At 38.6% G+C, this 22,253-nt stretch overlaps 1 protein-coding gene across 1 annotated transcript in view; it reads left to right on the forward strand.

Annotated features, from left to right (window-relative positions):
* gpr158a (G protein-coupled receptor 158a) overlaps positions 1 to 22,253 on the forward strand; it is a 108,268-nt gene that overhangs the window by 25,361 nt on the left and 60,654 nt on the right. The window contains exons 3-4 of the mRNA XM_055150829.1: positions 1,696 to 1,801; positions 20,087 to 20,189. Coding sequence (XP_055006804.1) covers positions 1,696 to 1,801; positions 20,087 to 20,189 — 209 coding nt within the window. The remainder of the gene's footprint in view (positions 1 to 1,695; positions 1,802 to 20,086; positions 20,190 to 22,253) is intronic.

Here is a 22,253-nt window from a genome sequence, read left to right on the forward strand (position 1 = left end):
TATTTTTCCATGGAATATTGTCAGTAGAGTCCGACTGCACAGTGCACGAATAGGGCTCCGTTTGGGAGGTGCACTTGTGGTGATAGTTGCTCTTTTTCCACAGCGACTGATTATAAGGCTAGTTTAATTGAAGATGAAGCCAGGTAAATTCCTTTTGAAAAGTTTTTCAAAGTTTGGTGCAGCGTCTTCGCTCACGCCTGTTCTGAAATGTGGTTCTTGTATTGGTTTGTCAGTTCATTTGTCAGTCATTTGTCAATTCTTCTGGAAATGTAATTAACATCAAGAGTGTGTAGGCTCCTGGCTCCACTAATGACATCACTCTGTTGCAGCCAATGAAATTGCGGCAGGAGTAACCCTGTCGTCCTATCACTGAATACATCTCAGAACGAAAATGTGAACTAAACAAAATGTGAACTGAAAACCTGTTAAATTAATACTGTTGAGTTTGGAATAAATGTATATATTTGCAAAGTAATAAAATCACCATGGAAACAAGCACCCAAGTTATGCAGTGCACCTTTAAAACATTGTAAATCTAATCGCAATTGCAATGCTTGTTAGAAAGACTGCAATTAACTATATTTTTTATAAATTGTTAAGCCCTAAGAGCCGTGTGGGCTCTTTCTGTGTGGAGTTTGCATGTTGTAAACAAGAACGGCCAACTGACCATAAACTACAGCGGGAACAAATTATTATTACAGTTAATTGACATATGAATGTGTCGCCTTGTAAAGTCTGCTGTGATTAAATAAAATAAACGGCACATGATGTTCCGCATTGTACAGTGAGATTTATATTATTTATAAACACAGTATATGAATATAATCAAATAAAAAACACATTACTGTAACAAACATTGAGCTGTTACACTGAGAGCGCCCCCTGCAGGTTTGGAGCACTTCTGTTGTGGTGACTCTTTATGCAGCATTTTTCGTTTGCTGGTGTTTTCTTGGTTTTTCATTTTGTGCTTTTTGCAGCGTTTCTCTATTTGCGGCGCATTCGATGATGACTCATTTGTCTTTGTTTCTTTGTACCTCATTTAAATTTGTGTTTGAGTTTGTAAATTTGCATTGTTTCTGTACTGGAAGCTCTTTTCTCTAACGCCACTGCGGTGCATTTGACCACCGTCGGCTTCCCTAAATATATGAAATAAAATATATGTTGTTTATATTTTAGATTCAGATGCTCAAAGTATCCACCTTTTGCTTTGTTGACAGAGCTGCAAAATCTTAGCTTTCTCTCAATGACATTTTTGATGAAGTCTTCAGAAATGGTTTTCACTTTACCGCTGTACATTGTCACGGTTCTAATTTATATTGGGTTTATTTTTTGTTTACAGCATCCCATATGTATCATTCATTGTTTTGATGCCTTCAGTGAGAATCTGCAGTGTATAATCTATCTATTAATGTGTGTTTGTTTGTCTGTTCCACACATAACTCTCGAACCGTTCATCCGACCGATCTCAGATTTGAAGGGTGCCATCCTAATGGGATGGGTGTGTGCAGTGCCAATTTTCATGTTGTTAGGACAAAAAATGCCAAATATCTGGTAAAATAAGTGCTATATAATCATGAAAATAAAGAAGACAAATGAAAACGTGTGTAGAGTGTAGTCCACATAAGTGTAAGTGTACCGTACTTGTGCGTGTTGTAACTGAGTGAAACCTGACCTGCTGGTGCTTGTGTGTTGCAGAGGCGTGGTGCGTGTGGACATTAACCTGCAGGATGTGGATATTGACCAGTGCTCCACAGACGGATGGTTCGCCGGGACGCACACATGCAACCTGACCACGATGGAGGTGAGTGAGCTGGGACCGGGCCAGAGAGGAGAGGGGGGTGGAACTCAAAATAACTCCACTGGGGCAGGAGTTGTCACTCAGAAAAGTGTGATTAATGCTTTGCTTTTGCTTTGTTTTCTTGGGTCAAAAAACAAAGCAAAACCTTACAGAGGGAACAGTTTTGACTATAACTATATAACTATAACCAGTGTTGGGAGTAACATGTTATAAAAGTAACAAATTACTCTAATGCATTGCTTTTTGCAGGGGAAAAAATTTAATATTTTACTTGGTACAAATGTCCGTAATGCGCATTACAATGTTTTTTTAACCTGAATTGAAGTGGTGTTTTTTTCATTTTTCTTCATACAAATTCGCTAAAATCACCGCGATATCAGCAGCGGTGAAACGGGGGAGACGCACCTGTGTAGACCGTCGGGTGACCATGGGCAAAAGGATTTGGTTTTCTCTTAGGGGTGGTTCTAGATTCCAAGTTCTAGTCCAAGATTTGTCCTGGTTTAGTCCTGGTTTAGACCTGGTTTAGTCCTGGTTCAGTCCGGATTCAGCTCTGGTTTAGTCCTGGTTTAGACCTGGTTTAGTCCTGGTTCAGTCCGGATTCAGCTCTGGTTTAGTCCTGGTTTAGTCCTGGTTTAGACCTGGTTTAGTCCTGGTTCAGTCCTGGTTTAATCCTGGTTTAGTCCTGGTTCAGTCCTGGTTTAGTCCTGGTTTAGTCCTGGTTTAGTCCTGGTATGATACTGTCATGATACGGTAATATTAATTTCACTACTTACTCACTAATTACTACAAACTGGCGAAACTCTAAACTTGTACGTAACTAACTAAATCAAACTTACATTGTACTGTACCAAAACTCCATGCATCATTATGTCCGGCCTTAGATCCCACTGTCCCCATAGCGACCATCAGCAGCCCTGTACATTGTCCTTCTCCCCGTCTGCCCTTCTGCTGTCAGCTCCGTGGGGGGAGATGAGTCTGTGTTAAATCCACCTGCCCCTGTGCGAAGGCCTTTCTTTTATCATAGTGACAGTTTGTTTGTCCAAAGTCTTGTGCTGTGAAATGAGAGGCACTGATGGCTGCCGCTATCCGACCATGAGACACTTTGAAACAGAGCCGTGCAAGTTTTTCTTAAATATACTGTATGTCCACTCGGATCAAAGCTGTACATCATATCAGCTTTTTTAAAATCTCAATTCTTTAAAGATTAGAATAACACTACAGCATAAATCCAAAAATAAAGCCTGAAAAAAGATTGTAGTTTATTAAGAATGACCAGGAGGGCCCATGTTGCGCTATTTTCTGATCTAATAACGTTGTTTCCTCATCACAAACAGACCTGGAGTTGTGTTTTGTTTCATGTTTAACACACAAACCCTGCATATTTAGGCTGACTTCTTCTCTCAAACATAAAGCACAATTTCACCTTGTTATATCATGTGGTAATTAAGGAAGTGTTTCACTGTGTTTTTAAACTGTATACATCTTCACCAGAATCATTTGAATGATTTCAAAGTTGGATTTGCCAATCTCTACTGAACTAAAAAGTAGCTGTAACTTGAAAACTACCATTTCATGACATCACAAGATGACTAATAATAATGAAGGATTACGCAAACCTGTGTGAATGAAACTAAACACAACTCCAGATATGTTTTTGAGGAGATAACAACCAAAGGTGGGACCAAGTTGTTGTTTTGCGAGTCTCAAGTAAGTCTCAAGTCTTTGACCTCAAGTCTGAGTCAAGTCCCAAGTCAAAGACAGGAAAGTCCGAGTTAAGTCTCGAGGCACTGGCCCATGAGTACAAGTCAAGTCCAAGTTGCTTGCTTTGAGCTTCAAGTCTTTAAACCCTAGCTTAGATTTTTGTTATTTATATGAATTTTAAACTAAATTGTACTTAAATGTCATGGTGTAATTCTATATGACTATTTATATAGTTATAGAAATGCAAATGTTTCCTTTTTTTGTCTTGACAAGATTTTAGTGTGAATCATTACAGTCAGAACAGAAAGAATTCAGATTTAAAAGTGTTTAATGACAGTTATTTTGTCATGTAGTCTGCACTGAAATGGAAGGATCATGCTCTGTGTTGTTCCCTCTGTTTTACTGTATTGTACTAAATATTACTGTATTGCACTGTATATTACCGTAGTACATTTAAGGATACAACATCACAGTACTTCAGTTAAAGCCAAAGTAACAAACAGAGAAATGGGAGGGGCATGTTCCAGTTTGTTCTTGTAAGATTCAGCACCACATTTATCAACTGTGAAGAGAAAAGTATTTTCTAAACATATATTTTTAGAAGCATCAAGTCTCCTCAAGTCAGAGGCCTCAAGTCCAAGTCACGTCCCAACTCATTGACCTTCAAGTCCAAGTCGAGTCCCAAGTCTTCATCCATTTTATCAAGTCAAGTCTCAACTCTCTCTAGTCCAGGGTGTTCAAACTTTTTTCATCAAGGGCCACATATGTAAACACAGACAAAGCAGAGGGCTGATCAAGGGCCGTAGACTGGTGCTCAATACAGTGAATAATTGAAATATGTGCATATTACACACATTAGAATGAGCCATCAGACTTTATTCATGCTAAGATCCTTAAAACCACACAATAAATATTACATATTAGCTTTATCAAGGTAGATTTTAAAAAAACTTGCAGTAAAAAGTTATTTTTTAATTGATGCAAGGTAATTTGAGCAAATTCACATGGAAGCCTGAGGGCCAAGAAAAATTTGTCTGAGGGCCGCATTTGGCCCACGGACCATAGTTTGGGCATGCCTGCTCTAGTCTGACTAAACTCTGCTTAAATCCAATTTGTGTAATTTGGCCCTTTAACTGTACACTGTATCTGTGCAGGTTTATGAAATTTAAAATCCAAGTCTTACATACAGTTCCTTTAAACTCCCCAAAGAGTATATTTTATGCTCAAAAAAGCCAAGTTATTGTATTGTGAATGTAGATATTGACAGTACTTGATAAGCCTGCCTTTACTACACACGCACACACACACCACACACACACACACACACACACACACACACACACACACACACTCTCGTGGCTGTGATTTGCTGTGTCCGCTGTACACTGGTCAGCGGCCGGATCAGGCTGGAGGATCAGGTCTCTGTATAATGCATGTGCTGTAATGGATGGCACTGAGCGCTCTTTAATAATGCATGTTTCTCTTTGTCTCAATACTTCCACAGAGCACTGGACACTGGACACACACTCCTCACACAAGACAGCGCAGAGGGGAGGGGCATACTAAGACTGAGCACTAACTATTATGGCAAAGTAGACTCATAGGTGGAGTTATGAATCATTACTGGAATCAATACTCCAGTTGTCAAAGCATTTAAAAATGTAAATCAAAATATCAATTATAGTCCAAAACAGGAAGAAGTCATCCTTTGAATAGGCCTCATACTCAAATTCTACAGTTCTCAAACAGAAACAGAGGGATAAAGTCATAATAATAAGGTTATACAGCTTAACTGGTGGCAGATTGACAGAAGCTTTCAACCATCACCATCACTCACACACACCATTTTCACACTAGGCAATGTGTGTTAAGTGTCTTGCCTAAGGACAAGGGCAAGGACAAGAATTGATCCTCTGACCTTCAGGTTGGGGTGTCACCGCTCTAATCACTGAGCCTCTGTAAGTTAAATTGGGATAAAGGTGAAATGATTTGGAGTGATTGGATCTGCAAGAGTGGTCCAACCTGCTTCACTTTTCCACCTGAAAAAGCTGTGCAGAAAATGTATGCATGTGAATACAAACAAAGGGTGTGTGGGAAGTAGGAACAGCTTCTCCACAGTCTTCATCACATTCAGAAAACGCCAAAAAAGCTAAACTGCTGCATAAAGAGTCACCAAAATGGAAGTGCTCCAAACCTGCAGGGGGCGCTCTTAATGTAACAGCTCATTGGAGAGACTCACTGGATGCTTTGTTTCTGTACTTGAAGCTTTTTTCTCTAATTGAGACACATTTGGCCGTTGCTAGGGCTGCTCGATTCTGGAAAAAATCATTATCACAATTATTTTGACTAAAATCACTGTTGTTCAAGTGGTTATTTTTTAGTTATACGATGCTTTAATTCAGCATTTCTCTCTCAAAAAACCCCCCACAACAAACACTTTGTTATTGATCATTTTGATAGTTTTGCGATGTACAAAACATAACATTTATAATAAAATAAACTTTGAACATGAAATAAGACATAGAAAAACATAAAGGTATCCAAATGAAGCTATATATCCAGCTGTTCTACAATCTCTGTATTTAAAAAAAAAACAAAAAAACACACTTTACTTATACTTAGGGCACACTCACACTAGGACTTTTGTTTACCACTGTTTACATGTGGCGCAACAGATCTAAAACTTTTAGCAGAGAAAATAAGACATGCAGCAGAAATATCTATTAAATAGTGAGGCTGATATGAGTCCTGCTGCAATACGCTCCACCCTGAATATATGGATATAATCAGTATCATAGTTACCCATTACACATATTGCGCACAGTGCATAGGGCACCAAGTGTTTGTGGGGGTAACACATGAATCCTCACAAAACTATGGTCCTCACTTTTGCCAGGAGGTAAATAATTTCAACTCGATTTTATGAGTTTGGAAATCATTTGACACACAAATTGAAATCATGATCAAAATTGAATTAAATGCACATCCTTAACCATTGCAGTGTGTTTGGTTCCCATTGGTCACTGTATAAAACCTCTGCGGGTGTGTTTTTGATGAGGGAACGTTATAACATGGTAGAAAGCTCAAATAAATTCTGCTTATATCCCTCTTTAAAAACATGTGTAGTACAGTTCTCAAGCCTGAACACAGCATTCTGAGAGTCCTGTGGGTGTTGGGGACATTGTGTTTTGTCAGAAGTGTAGGGCGTTCAGGTCCGGGGGCAGACTTCATATGGGATGATGATGAATGCTCCAATCAATTAGCTTATTGAGGAGAACAAGTGCAGGCCCCCGAGGGACAGAGCGGAGAGGTGGACTGACGAATCACTTCACACCACAGCCACTGCACGGGCCCAAACCGCTCTATAAGGAGAGACCTGCAAAACCATCACCAAAATGAACGGTTTTGGTGATCAGGACTTGGCAGGTGAAGTTATTGTTATTAACGGGACCATATGCAATTTAATAGGCCTTAAGGTCAAATCTAATCTATATCAATTATAAAGCAGTTTTCTAGTCCACAAACCAGGGTGAGGGTCAAACACTGGTGCTCTGTTAACATGCTAGTTGTTGTTGCAGTGATGGTCTCTGAAAGTTGTGAAAAGCACTTGCAGGTAGTAATTAGGACACTAGAACTACATTAAAAAAGTGAGGAATAAATTGAAGTTTTAGTTTGTCATTGTCTAGAATGTTCTGCGTTAGAGATTAAACCTGTCTATCTAATTTAATGGGAGACGACTATAGGCTATGTTACAGGTCAGATCTGTGGAGAGGCGACTCTATTCACAAAGAGAATTATTGTATTTTTGAGCAATAGTAACACCCGTAATAAATAAACTTTCATTGTGGCTGGCACTTTTGGTCGGCACCCCCTTTAGTGAACGAGTCTGCTCTTTTGAACGGTTCCTTTATGTGAATGGTTGGAACCAGTGTTCTGTCAAAATGGGCTGCCCTATCGAAATGAGCTCCTAGCAGCCTAAAGTGCCGTGTTGCAGTGCCGTCTATTGATTCATGATGATTAATGATTCTTTTGCGCCGAACTGGTCGTGGATTCTCGTCTCCCATCGCAACAAACATTGTGCAAACTGCGAGGAACATACAGTTTGAAAAAGCCGCTAAGAACCACCGTGTTGGTCGACTAAACGGTGTCTTGTGTATGTGGAATGCGTGAGAGGCAAACGTAAACCACGTAACCCCAGCACGCCAATGAGTCAGTTATGTTAGAAACATAGGGAGTTTGATTGACAACAACAGCCTCGTTATCTATTGGCCAATGTTTATCTGGCCCTATCACGTCCACAGCTGATGGATTTTCTTTCTTTTTTCATAATTACAAAGCTGCTGCATCTCTATAATGGTAGTATGAACTTTCACTGACAATTTGAAACAAAAAAGAAATCCTCAATATAAGCTTTAACTGGTCAAAACACAATAAAAACCAATACACTTTTAAAATGTGACTTGTTACTCCACTTCTGCCTCGGGAGCTCAAATCGACGGGTATTTAAACTGAAACGGCGCTTGGGGGGTCGTGCGCATTATTATTATTACTATTATTATTATTATTGTAGCGCAACATTTGATATAGACCGTGCATAATTTCAAAGGGTAAACACACTCTCACTCTCATTTGGAATCATTTTAAACAGATCTGAGCCTTGGTGATTTCTCTTTGTGATTAGTTTGCTGTTAAAATTCTCACATTGGGTTCTGTCGTATAATTAAATATAAAAACAGCCAGTCTTTTGAACATCTCTTTGAAATGAACTAATCCGAAAGATTTGGATCTGACAAAAGAGCCGAAAGTCACATCACTAACCTCCGTACAGTTGCTGATAGTGTTGGCGTTAAAATATTATATAAAGCAGGTTCTGTGGAGCTTGAAAAATGCAGCTTTGTAGTCCGTATCTGTGTGTACCTCATGTTAAAATCACACAAAAATAGACACAGATAATGTTGCTTTTTCGCACTTTCAAGACATTTTGTTGCATTTCAAGCAAATATCCAGCGGTGTGGGTTAGGACAACAAAAATCGATGTTGACTCTTCTGACCGGTCAACCCTCCAGCCCCTTTACATAGAAGCAATTATCTTCCCTGGCTCCGTCTTGACCTTGGTCCATACATGTCCAAACTGCGGCCCCTCGCCTCCATCACAGGCTCATTACTGTGCACTCAACCCCGGAGTCCGCTCCTAATGACATCATCAATAAGAGCCGGCAGATGTTGGGTGCACCTGGGTGTACAGATCGCATAGCCTCACCTGCTGTCGCTGAGCTGTTTACGCTGATTACACCAAAAGGACATTTTAGTTAGAAAGACAACATTTATATTCTTAATCGGTACAAAATACACAGTTAAATTATACCTGAAAGTCACACTAATTTGTAATGTTGATGAATATTTTGCAAATCTATAGTGACTTTCAAGTGTATTGCCACTACTAATGTCATCAGAATGTTCAAATCTCTCAAAGCAAAGTGAAGAACTGATTAACAGATATAAATGTGAAAGGCTTTATGACATTACAACAAAAAATAAACAACCATTTTGCATTTCCAAGGCACAGATATTGGTAAATTATTTATGGTTTCTAAATCTATTGTTGGGAGAATTAAGAATCGGTTGATCAATTAATAATTAAAATTTGTATATTAAAATAATCATCATTATTATTACTATTACTAATCTGCATACATAAACTCAACTTTACAACATATAAACCATAACCACTATAGAACCACATCAGCCTGTTTGACATTATAATGTGTTTAATGCAGCTTTGACACATTTGGTTTTCAGGAAATGAAACTTAAAACCACATGACTCATTTGCATAAACTAAGTGCTGAAAAAAAACCCCCAGCTTTTTCCTTGTGCACTGATGCGATGTGACAGTGGGATGTTGCTGGTGATGATGGTGAGTCTGTTCTGTGTGTGTGTGTCGCGTTGCAGATGGTTCATATTTTTAGAGATTATACTTGTGCAGGTTTAGCGCAGCTCTTTATTTAACATTTAATGATGAAATTGCACAAGGACAACACCGGGATACTCAAAAAACGCCGAAACATGTGACTGTGAGGCCACAACTCCAGTGTTTGCGCTGTCAGACGCAGCCTCGTGCCCTTACTCTACGCACAGCAACCTACATTTGGTTTGTCGATTAAAAATGAACGTGATCGATGAAATTCTTAATGATCAATTATCGATTAGTCGACTAATCATGTCCATCCCTATTAGAGACAGTACAAACAGTAAAAGACATTAGATATTTTCACTTGACGGGATGGGGAGTGCATACATCAAGGTTTGAAGGGGTGACGAGACAATAAGAATGACTTTTGCTCTTCTTCTGCGCAACTTTTCTGGTTCAGGGTCCATCACCTGCTTGTCTCCATGGAGATGTTATTACTTTGCCTGGAATGTTCCATGGTATGACTTTAAACACGTCTATGTAGCTTTCATTCATTATGGGTGTTTCTGTTTCTCAAGAATACAATAATTCTCTCTGTGATTAAGGTTGCCTCTCCACAGATCTGACCTGTAATGTAACCTGTAGTAAACTTAATCTGTGGAACATTACAGACAAAGCAATAATATCTCCATGAAGAGCAGGTGATGGAAAAGTTATACGCAATGCACCTTTAAACCACAACCATTTCTTTCCATGTGAATAAAGCCAGCAGAGATAAGTGGGTGGGGATAGGGGGTAGGTGAAAACTGGTATTTTCTGAACGCCCAATCCTAAAATACAGGATAATACAGTGTGTTACTCAAACACACATGAATCGATTCAAATGGAACTCTGAGTGCTAAAGGTTCATTTTAACCAGTTTTATAGCATGTTTTTCTATTGAACATATCCTACATTCTATTCAAAAATCCTGAAGATTCCGAGAAAGCAATTTTTCCGTGACCTCCGCTCGACCTTCAACCTTGGCTATATATAGACATTCCTTTGTGGTGTCCATTTGAGCTCCCCTCTTTGTTTCGCAATCTCCTCTGGCAGCTGCAGCTAACTTACACACATGAAACAAAAGGAGACGGGCTATCGACGGGGACACGCCAGCCCGGGTTAAGCGCGCCGAGGCTGGGGAGGGGGTCCTGGATGAGAGCTGATAGCAGGGAAATGAAGCACCATGTGAAACCGAGCATGACCCCATAGGCACTTTGTATGGGGGAGTGTGCGGTTATTATAGCTATTTATTTTTGAGAGAAAAGGCTGAAATCTGAGCTGCTTAAAACACAGATGGGAGCTTATAATTCCAAGGAGATTGTTTAAATATATATAAATGTGTTTTCAATGCACTGACTGCTACATGACTGCATAAATACTGTAAGAATACTGCAGAAGACTGACAAAAAGACTGAAAAAACACTGAGAAAACACTGATAAAAGTACTGAATAAAGACCGCAACAAGACTGAAAAAATACAGCAAAAAAGTACTGCAAAACTACTGCCTTTGTATGGGGTAGTATGTGGTTATTGTAGCCGTTCAGTTTGGGTTTTTAGTTACAAAAGAAAATGCTGAAATCTGAGCTGATTAAAACACAGATGGGAGTTTATAATTCCAAGAAGATGACATTTAAAATATATATATAAATGTGTTGTCAATAAATAAAAAAGACTGCAAAAATACTGTAACATTATTGCAAAGAATACTGCAAAAATACTGTAAAAATGCTGCAAAAATTCTGCAACTATATTTAAAAATGCTGCAAAATTATGTAAAAAGACTGCAAAAAAACACAGCAAAAACTACTGCAAAAATACTGCAAGGCAATGAAGCACCGTACTAAACATGAAACTATGACTGCAACATGGCTGCAAAAATACTGTAACAATATTGCAAAGAATACTGCAAAAATACAGTAAAAATACTGCAACTATACTTTAAAAATGTTGCAAAAATACAATAAAAAGACTCCAAAAGAACAGCAGAAAGTATTGCAAAACTACTGTAAATAATACTGCAAGGAAATGAAGCACCATGCTAAACATGACACTATAGGCCCTTTGTATGGGGGAGTGTGTCGTTATTGTAGCTGTTCAGTTTTGGTCTTTTAGTTACAACAGAAAAGGCTGAAATCTGAGCTGATTAAAACATAGATATCATTTCAAGGAGATGACATTTAAATATGTATTCAAAAAGATTGTCAATAATACAAAAATACTGCAAAAATACTTCAAAAGTACAGCAAAAAATACTGATATATGGTAAGTGTTTTGCTAAAAGGGTGCTTTGAGAGAGGAGGGGGTTGGGGTCATGGTCCTGGTTGAGTGCTGATAGCTGATGAAGCATTATATGATACTGAGCATGACCTTATAAGCACTTTGTATAGAGGAGTATGTGGTTATTATAGCTGTGTGTGTGTGTGTGTGTGTGTGTGTGTGTGTGTGTGTGTGTGTGTGTGTGTGTGTGTGTGTGTGTGTGTGTGTGTGTGTGTGTGTGTGTGTGTGTGTATATAGGCAATACTACAGAAAATCCAGCAAAAACTGATATGTGGAAAGCGCTAAAATCCATATGAACAATGAACAGTGATTTTTTTTTTGTCACTGTATCCCATATAGACTTGTCAAAAGTATTGAATATCACACACTAATCAATACTAAAACTAATATCTAAACTAGTCCAATGAGGTTCATTTAGTCTTCAAATATTTTATGTTATTAGGTTCTTTTTTCAGATCGAGAGTTTGTGTTCATACTTGAGAGTGGACTGCTCACTGCGCTCTTCTTTAGAGTGGTCATGTGATGTTGCTGTGACGTGTCCGGTCAGCTGATTTAAACAGGTTTTGATGCAGTCTTCCTACCGGTGGAGGCAGGATGACAGCGCCATCTGCAGTCCCACTTCTTCAGGACAGTATCTCAGGTGTGTGAGAGTAAAAAAGCCCCCTCATCCCGGTTTGTAGTCCCGTGGGCATGTTTCTGTATTTCGATTGCCTCTTTATTGCCTCAGCTGATCGGACACGTCACAGCAACATCACGTGACCACTCTGAGGAAGAGCACAGGGAGCAGTCGAAACTGTCAGGTATGAAAAACAAACTCTTTGGTCTGTAAAAAGAACCTAATAACATATAATATTGAAACTAGATTTAAGTTTGAGCAGGTATCGATACAATAAAAGTCCCATTCACAGGACAGAAATGAACTTTTCCTGAATAACTTTAGAATGATCTGGAGCAAGTATAAGAGCACATAGACTAGTATACGCTCCTGGACCACTATGAAACCTACCTGTACCACTGACGGATTATACACAGATAAGACCACATGGGAATAGAAATGAAAGTACTATGATTCACAATTAGTCAATTCTTTACTATACTTACATGAAAGCTAACTAGACCCAAAAAGGTCCTGCATGCTTTGTAGTACTATAACTTTACCACATCTCTGCACTCATAGTATTGGTATTACGAGCTCTGACTTTTTCACAGAGATAAGTTTCAAAGTGTATAATGTGAGCTGTCCGTGGTGCTGAAACGCCTAATGCAATAAAAGAGCGTCTTGAGTCTTGAAATAAAAATAACCATGGTAACTAGAAAAGTCTGCCTATTGTTCCCTTTATGTCAGCTCTATATGTCAGATGCACATGTACTGAACAAAGCAGGAACCAATTAGAGAGCTTCAGAGGACATCCCATAATATACATGCAGTCTTGTACAGTATATAGGCCCGTGGCTCTGACTGTACTCTTTGTTGTGCTTTGTTGTATCTAAACAAAACATGTAATTAGTAGGATAATTAATATGATTTTGTTAGAAGAATGTGATTCTGGTGAAGGTGGACTTTAAAATATCTGTGCGTGTGTGTGTTTGTGTATAGTGAGGTCACAGATTGTCTTGTTTACCTGTCCCCTAACATGGAGTCTGCTGACGAGTTGTGTTTGTGTTTTGCATTTGCTTTCAGAGACTTCTTTGGCTAGAGATGCACCGATCCAGCTTTTTCTGTTACGATACCTATTCCGATACTATAGCTTTAAGTATCTGCCAATACTCAAGACTGAAAAGAGTATTTTCAAAACTGACTCTTGTGAGCTTTAAGTCATGTTAAAATGTTGTTACCTCCTCAAATAACATACAGATATGAACAGTAAATCGTCTTATTACATCAGTTTATATGTTGAACCAGGATATCGGCTGAATCGATATTTGTGAGCTGATAGCTGACTCAGTATCGGCACTGATTTTTGATACCGGTATCGGATCTGTGCATCCATAATCTTGATGTTTGATTCAGTTTTGCTGGAAGTTTCAAGACTGTAGAAAGCCCTTCTCCAAAAAAATTAATTAAAAAAGTAAAATAAATAAATAAATAAATAAAAAAGCAAAATACAATAAAAATAAATAAATAAATAAATAAAAAGAAGTCTGAGAAATGTGGTAAGGGAAAAATAACTACCCCAAAATATAAAAATAAAAATAATATTAAAAAAATTAAGAAAAATACAATACAAATAAAATAAAAAGAAGACTGAGAAGTATGACAAGGGAAAAATAATTACCACCAAAAAAAAAAGTACAATACAATCAAAAATTTAAAATAATAATAAAAAAAAATACAATTTAAAAAAGAAAATATATAAAGAAAAATACTAACGAAAAAGAAACAAACAAAAAATACATATATAGTAAAACTGTATTAATATGCTACATCTGATTTATACTTTTGTACTGTTATAATCTAAGATACTTAAGAGGAAAAAGAGGAGGAGATCATTTACATATGGAAGAGAGGAGGGTGCGGTAGAGCTACAGAGAAAAGATCCAGAGGCAGAAGAGAGAGATGGAGGGAGAGATGGAGAGAGGGAAGGGGCTGGGGTGCTGTCATAAAGAAAACATGAGCCACATCTTGTTTAATTACAGCAGCGCAGGTGAAGCGGGAGAGAGAACGCAAAATGGCTTCCTTTGGAGACTGCCAATCACTGTCAACACTCTGGAATTAATTACCAATACCACATTCTTACATTCTTGATTTATTTTGGATTAACCTTTTATTTTCTATTCTGCTGTATGGTATCAAAATGTATCAAAGGAGTTGTAGCTGGAATTTTGAGACGTTTGAGAACTCAAAAAATCTCACCGAATTTTTGACTTTTCATTAAAAACCATGGACCCCACTTAATAATATTATTCCTTATATTCAATTGTATTTCATGTGCAGCAGTTTTTAGATATAGAGCTGACATATATTAAAATGTAAATAGGAAATCTGTAGTTAAACATGTTCTGAAATTTTGCTGTTCAAATTTCAGTCTTCTCTCAAAAAAACAGACCCAGAGTTGTGTTTTGTTTCATTCACACATATTTAATTCAAAAATCCTGCTTATTTAGGCTCCGAGTTCTTTTCTCAAGCAGAAAACCTTCCATCTTGTGATGTCATGTGGTAATACAGGAAGTGCTCCATACACCTTCACTAGAATCATTTGGATCCATTGCAGCACTGAGATTGCAGATCTCTACTGAACAAAAGGTAAAAGGAGCTGTTAACTTGAAAATGATCACTTCATGTCGTCACAAAGATGTAACAAAGTGTTTTGAGCTTTAAGGTCTAATGCGAGGTCTCCAGGTTTGTTTTTGAGGAGGAAAACAACATTATAACATGACTTAAAGCTCACAAGAGTAAATTTTGTGTAATATAGGACTTTTAATAAGCATCCCAACAGATACCACCCACCAAGTCTAAGGCTACGTTCAGACTGCAGGGCTTAATGCTCAATTAGCATTTTTTGTGAAATCCAATTTTTTTGCAAAGTCGTTCACATTTCAGATTAAATGTGACTTGTATGTGATCTCCAGTGTGAACTTTAAACCCCCAAAAAGTGTCCCGTATGTGCATAGGAGGACACGACGACGTCACACACAGAGAGCGTGCTCAGTGTTTATGGAAGTTGTCTAAACGCGTAGCCTGATTCATCAGCCGGTTTCAGTTCGTAGAAACAGTCTGACCTGACAGCGTTAGAATTCATTCACTCGACGGTAGGTGCATACTTTTTTTATTTAACAAATCACTGCTATTTGGTCGTAACTTATGTAATGGGGCTAACTGCTGTATTAAGCTTTTCCCAAATCCCATAGGAAGAAGGACCATAACGTCTTTCCCCTTCATAAAATTCACCAAACATTCTCTTTGTTCTGGCTTGACTAGACTCTGAGCCTGATGTGTAGGTGGGATGAATGTGCTTTGGCCGTTCAGACTGAAGTGGCAGGTCAAAAGATCGGATATGTGTCGGTTTTAGGAGCACATATCCAAGTGGCCTGGGTCGCATTTGAAAAAATTTGATCTGTGTCATTCAGACTGTCATTAAAAGATCAGACACAGGTTGCATAGGAGTGAAAAAATCCGATTTGGGTCACTTCAGGCTGCAGTCATAACGCAATGACAATAATTATTTTTTCCAAAATGGTGCAGCTCTACCTAGTCCTGTTTTAGACCTGGTTTAGATCTGGTGATACTTTTCTTAGCATCTACTTGACGTATAAACTTTAAGAACTACTGGTGTATACTATAATAAGCTTCACTTCCATAGTACTCAGGGGACCAGTACTTCGTCAGAGTACTGCGTTGACAGGTAGCGTGCTTCGGCCACGTCAGACCCAAGTGGGACCTAGTCTGGGTTATTCTTGGCCAAACTCACCCACCTCTCCTCCACCCCACTCCCACTTACAGTGGTCCCTGTCTCCGGGCGGGACCTGTCAGAGGAGGGCAGGTGATGCGGAGAGGCAGACAGGAGCAGGAGCAGGCCGGTCCTGTCCTCCTCGCGAAACGTCAAAGGGGCACAGAAGAGCACAGATGACGGAGATTCGGTTGGATTTTTTGGGGAGCTGCAGCTTTATTGAATTTTGAAGGGTTGTGTAAAGGTCCTATATTACACAAAATTGACTCTTGTGAGCTTCAAGCCATGTCAGAATGTTCTTTCCTCCTCAAAAACAAATCTGGAGTTGTGTTTTATTTCATTCACACATCATGATCCTGGTTTATTAGTCTGTCTATATCTGCAAAACCCAAAATGCTGAGAAATGAACTCAGCCTAAATGTGCAGGGTTTGTATGTTACATGTGAATGAACATGTGGATGAAACAAAACACAGCTCCAGGTCTGTTTGTGAGGAGGAAACAAGATTATAACACAGATCAGAAAATAATGTAACATGATCCTTTTAAGGGCCCGTTTACACGAGAACGCTTGCGGGTAAAAACAACAAAATATTGTAACGGAAGTGCCTTTTGTTTAGACGATGATGGCATTTTTGGATCTTAAAATTTTATTATTGTGATAACACTACCCTAGCCAGCCCACCTAGTGCCTCCACTCAATTTCATTTCTCTCCAGCGACTAGGTCAGGAATCGGAATACACTAGACAGTTTGCAAGAACCCTGGATTTACGAGTCCAGACCAGTCAGCGAAGAGTCATATATTCAGTGTTGTCAACGATTCCCGAGATCAAGGATTTAAAGCCTGAACAAAGAGAATGTTTGGTGAATTTTATCAAGGGGAAAGATGTTATTGCCCTTCTTCCTACGGGATTTGGGAAAAGCTTAATATACCAGTTAGCCCCGTTAGCGGCGTATTACATACGTCACGACCAAATAGCAGCAATCGGTTAAATTTTAAAAAGTACCCGTCTACCGTCTGCGAAGTCAGACGGTTTCTACGAAGTGAAACCGGCTGATGAATTAGGCTAACACTACCCAGAACACAGATAGAACCATAAAATTCCAAAGGGACAAATTGTCAATAGCATATTTTGCACAAGAAAACAACTAACTTTTCTGCTTGTGTCCATGGAGATGTTACAGCCTCATCTGTCCCCAGCCCATCTCCATGGAGACAAGCAGGTGATGGACCATCCACCAGAAATGTGCAACAAAATGGAGATGTTGTTATTGGTTTTGAATGTTCCACAGTATGGCATTTCACACTTAAATGTAATTCATAATGGTGTTTTTCTTGCTCAAAAATAAACTAAAAGACATCCATTCTAACTATAAGTGCAATGGCCTTTCCACAGATCTAACCTCCATAGAGATAGTTAATACAACTCAGACAAAAAAATTGCATCTCCATGGAAACAAATAGAAAGTTACACAGTGCACCTGTGGAATCACACCAGCCAACCTGTGGGCCAGTGGATCTGACCACTCAACCAATGATGTTTATATTGAGAGTGGGATTCGAACCACAAACCTTCAGATCAGTGGACAAACGCTCACACCAACTGATGTTACCGACCTTAAAAAGCTCAATTTATGAGAAATCCAGCTTCAAAAAACGGTGAAACCATAGTGCTTTTTGATTGAGGAAAAGGTCATTTTAAGGGCAGACACTTTTTTCAATTTTCCGTGATGGAGGACAAGGGAACGTCCATTCTCCTTTTGTGAAAGATCATGGAGCCCTGATCTGTCTGCTAGGACTGAGACCGATGTGTTCAAAGTCCCTGGGAATTCTGAAGGCTGTGGAATTTAAAGCCATCGACAGGAGAGGACAAATCCAGGTGGAGCTGTCCGTGTGTGGTTAGACCGTCTTGACCTGGCAGCTCAATAATACAAGACAAAAAAGTTTAAAAAAATTACTGGATTTCGATTTATGCTGGTGTGAAAATAGATGAAAAAAATTTAAATTTTTTTACAACACTTTCCGATTTTCTCAAAGTACTTTACATCAAGAAACCACTCACCCATTCACACACACACATTCATACACCAATGTGTATGGCAAGGTGGGTTAAGTGTCTTGCCCAGGGACACAACAGTATTCATCTGTGGGAGCTGGAATCGCACTGCCAACCTGTGGGCCAGTGGACAATCAATGAGCTACTGTTGCCCCTTTATTTAAAACACTGTATTTATCCATCTTTTAGCACTTGTATAGACAAAACACAATTTTGGAAGTGAAAAGTAAAAAAAGGGAAATTAATAAAATAAATAAAAAGGATATTACACAAATTACAATAGAAATAAAATAATAAATAATACAGTTTTGACTTGAAAATTAATTCTGCAAAAATACAAAGAAAGAATAAAATCATAAAAATGAAATTAAACATGCAAAGTGAAAAGTCAGTTCTTAATTTAGATTTCAATTCTAGCTTATTATGGGCTGACGGTGACCTCAGTCTGCTCAGAATGCCCCGGACGCTGGAGTTCTGTCTGGGCAGCTCCTCCTCGCACCCTCCATCACGCCAGAGAGGGCTCTGCTAATTTGATATCAGACTGACAATTAAAGCAGGACTTCACTAATCAGACCTCTGGCCTTTTGTCTCCTCACACACTCACACTGTTCAGAAATAAATATGGAAAAGGATTCTACTGTATTTCAGTACGCAGCTCAAATTCATATTGTACTACAAGTTGGTCTATTAGTTCGATCTTGGTCTAATTGTTGTGACTGATAATCGATATTTGCAAGAATTATGGGAGGGCATCTCAACATGTAGCAACAGTTAAAGGTCCTTTATTATGCGAAATTTATTCTTTGTGAGTCATTTTTTAAACAAATTTTAAAGGGTTATTTTGTGTTCTGTTACAATGTTGTTACCTCCTCAAAAACAGACTTGGAGTTGTTTTGTTTCATTCACACATGTTTGAGTAACCATTTATTATCAGCCTGCCTCCAAAGCTCAAAATACTCTGTTCTACACAGTGTAAATTTGCAGGTTTATGTGTTAAACATGTGTGAATGAAACAGAACACAAAATAGAGTAATATGGACCCTTTAAAATGTGTATTTGTAAAAAGTTGGTGCAATTGTCAAATCATGTGAAAAAAATGTTAAATACTGACCAAATGTATGTTTAAAGGTCCCATATTAGACTATTTTCTGGTCTATGTTATAATGTTGTTCCCTTTTCACAAACAGACCTGGAGTTGTGTTTTGTTTCATTCACATATGTTTGAGTAATCCTGGATTATTATTAGTCTGTCTATGTCTCCAAATCTTAAAATACTCTGTTCAGTGTAAATTTGCAGGGTTTATGTGGTAACACATATGTGAATGAAACAAATTACAACTGCAGGCATGTTTTTGACAAGGAAACAGAACAGAAAATAGCATAATATGGGCCCTTTAAAATGTATATTTGTAAAAAAAAAAAAAAAAAGATTATGATTATGCTGATTGTGTTAACATATAATTTCAGTTGGCGCAATTGTCAAATCATGTGAAAAAAAAGTGCTCAATTGTGTTTGCAAACGCCATAAAACCTTCACTAGAATCATTTGGATAAGTTCAACCCTGGAATTGCCTATTTCTACTGAACTAAAGTTAAAAGGAGCTGTTAACTTGAAAACTACCACTTCATGACATCACAAGGTGGAAAAGAGCATTTGGAGCTTTTGAGATATAGACGGACTAATAATACAGGGTTACAAAAACATGTGTGAATGAAACAAAACACAACTCCGGGTATGTTTTTGACAAGGTAACATTTTAACATCTCTTAAAAATCACAAGAATCCATTTTGTGCAATACAGGACCTTCAAAAGTGAATAAAGTAACAAGAATGCACAGTATTTATACATTGTCCATCCCTATATCATTTCTTCAGTCTGATAAAATACTTGTTGTGTGTTTTGTGTTCCCAGTGTTTGCCAATGCGTGGTTATGGTTTCGTTCTGGACAAGTACCAGTGCCAGTGCAAGAGAGGCTTCTACCACCCCAGCAGAGTGGCAATCAACAGCTTTGAAAGTAAGTCACCAATACAAGTACATACTTCACTTTGTACTATGAAATATTGAAACTATAACTGGATACAAGTCTCGGTGTGAGTTAGACAGAACAAATCTCATGGCATAGTAAGTAAGTAAGTAAGTAAGTCTTTATTTATATAGCGCTTTTCACAGACATTTTCTGTCCCCAAAGACGCTTTACACAGCATAGGTATTAGCAATGTCAGCAACAGCGAGAAATTCTGTGGTTCAATTCTAGACAATATACTGTAGATCAGCTGTGGTCTGTTTGCCAGGGGCGTATCCACACATTTTTCACTGGGGTGGCCCAGGTGGCACTGGGGCAAAATTTTAAAGAAATCATCCTATGGTTTTTCTGCTACTATACAGTTATACTCTATGATACATGTGGATAGGTTTTTTTTATATTTTGGAAATCACTATACTGCTCTAAAACAACTTAATAAGAGAAACAAGTCCGCTAAATTCCACTTGAAAACACCTACTTACGGTGTTCATAATATAATTTCAAGCAACAATTAAACAGTTTGAGCCATTTCCTTATGTTTGTTATAATCTGGTAAATGTGAGTAAAAATGTATAGAAAGCCTGTGCAAACCATGTGTACCCCATAAATACACTTCTCTGTGTGCATGTAGCCCAAAACACCCACTAAAACTGAATTCTCTTTGCCCAGAATGTTCTACAATATGATATTAAACTTCTGTCTATCTCAGGTTATAGGTCAGACCTGCACCTTTAACATGAAGATTTCACATATACGAAGATGTAGAACAAACATTTACTCTTTCATAGTTTTCAAATCTTAAAGAGGAACTAAACACTAGATCAATTTCTTTTGCTACTAAACTGTGTATATGATGTTTTAATTGCAATGTCTACTGTTCAAAACTCATAGCCTGATTCATCAGCCAGTTTTACTTCATGGAAACCGTCTGACCTCACACCATTAGGATTCATTCGCTCAACATAGGCGGATACTTTTTTTTATTTAACCAGTTGCTGCTATTTGGTTGTGACGTATGTAATGCACCAAATCCCGTAGGAAGAAGGGCAATAACGTCTTTCCCCTTGATAAAATTCACCAAATATTCTCTTTGTTCCGGCTTTAAATCCTTGATCTCAGGAATCGTTGCCAACACAGAATGTATGTCTTCATCTACATCCATCTCGACCGCTTTGTTTACTGTTGCGCTGTACCACAAAAGGGACCCAGACAGGCGCTTGAGTTTAACGTCATGGCTTCACAGCTCTTCACTGACTGGCCGGTGCACGGTCTACAACTTCTGGGGTTCTTGCAAACCGTTTAGTGTATTCCGATTCCTGACCTAGTTGCTGGAGAGAAAGTAAATTGAGCGGAGGCACTAGGTGGCATCAACCTGACGACAAAACTAGTGCAATCTAGGTAAATTTGTACTTGCTTTGTGTTCAAAAATAGTCAAAAGGGGTGCAAATTTCAAGTACTAAGTGACATCACACAGGACTGCTTTGATTACAGCCAGGTTTTTCTGATTACAAACACATGGCTGCAGCGGCGGAGTTTGAAGAGTGGATATCTGTTAGACCTGTTCTTTATACCCCCTGACCCCGCCCCTCGTCGATCTCATTCTCCCTTTTAGGGCCTGTTTACACGAAAACACATGTGGGTAAAAACACTAAAATATTTTATTGGAAGTGCCTTTCGTTTAGACGGTGATGGTGTTTTTGGGGCTTAAAAACGCAAAAATCTGAAACCACCCTCCAGAGTTGAATATGCTTTGCTGTAGCCTTTCCGTCTACACTGCCCAAGACGCAAAACTCTGGTCAGATCTGCGCACATTGCATACGCGTTTACGTCACATACATACAGTACACAGAAACAAACATGTCGGATGGCATGCATACCCAATCGCATTCCACAAACTTTTGCCTCACCATATGCACGCAGATTTCCTCCCAAATACGCTTGTCTAAACGCAGAATAAAAAGTGAAGACGACGCCACTTTTGCATCTGTTCAGATCGTCATCATATAAACGTAGCCTCAGTCCTCCAGGCCTCGCTCCTCCTCCCCTCTCACTCTC

Source organism: Boleophthalmus pectinirostris, unplaced genomic scaffold (assembly GCF_026225935.1).
Source record: "Boleophthalmus pectinirostris isolate CB_2022bp ecotype Guang Dong unplaced genomic scaffold, ASM2622593v1 HiC_scaffold_15, whole genome shotgun sequence".
Lineage (NCBI taxonomy): Eukaryota > Metazoa > Chordata > Actinopteri > Gobiiformes > Gobiidae > Boleophthalmus > Boleophthalmus pectinirostris.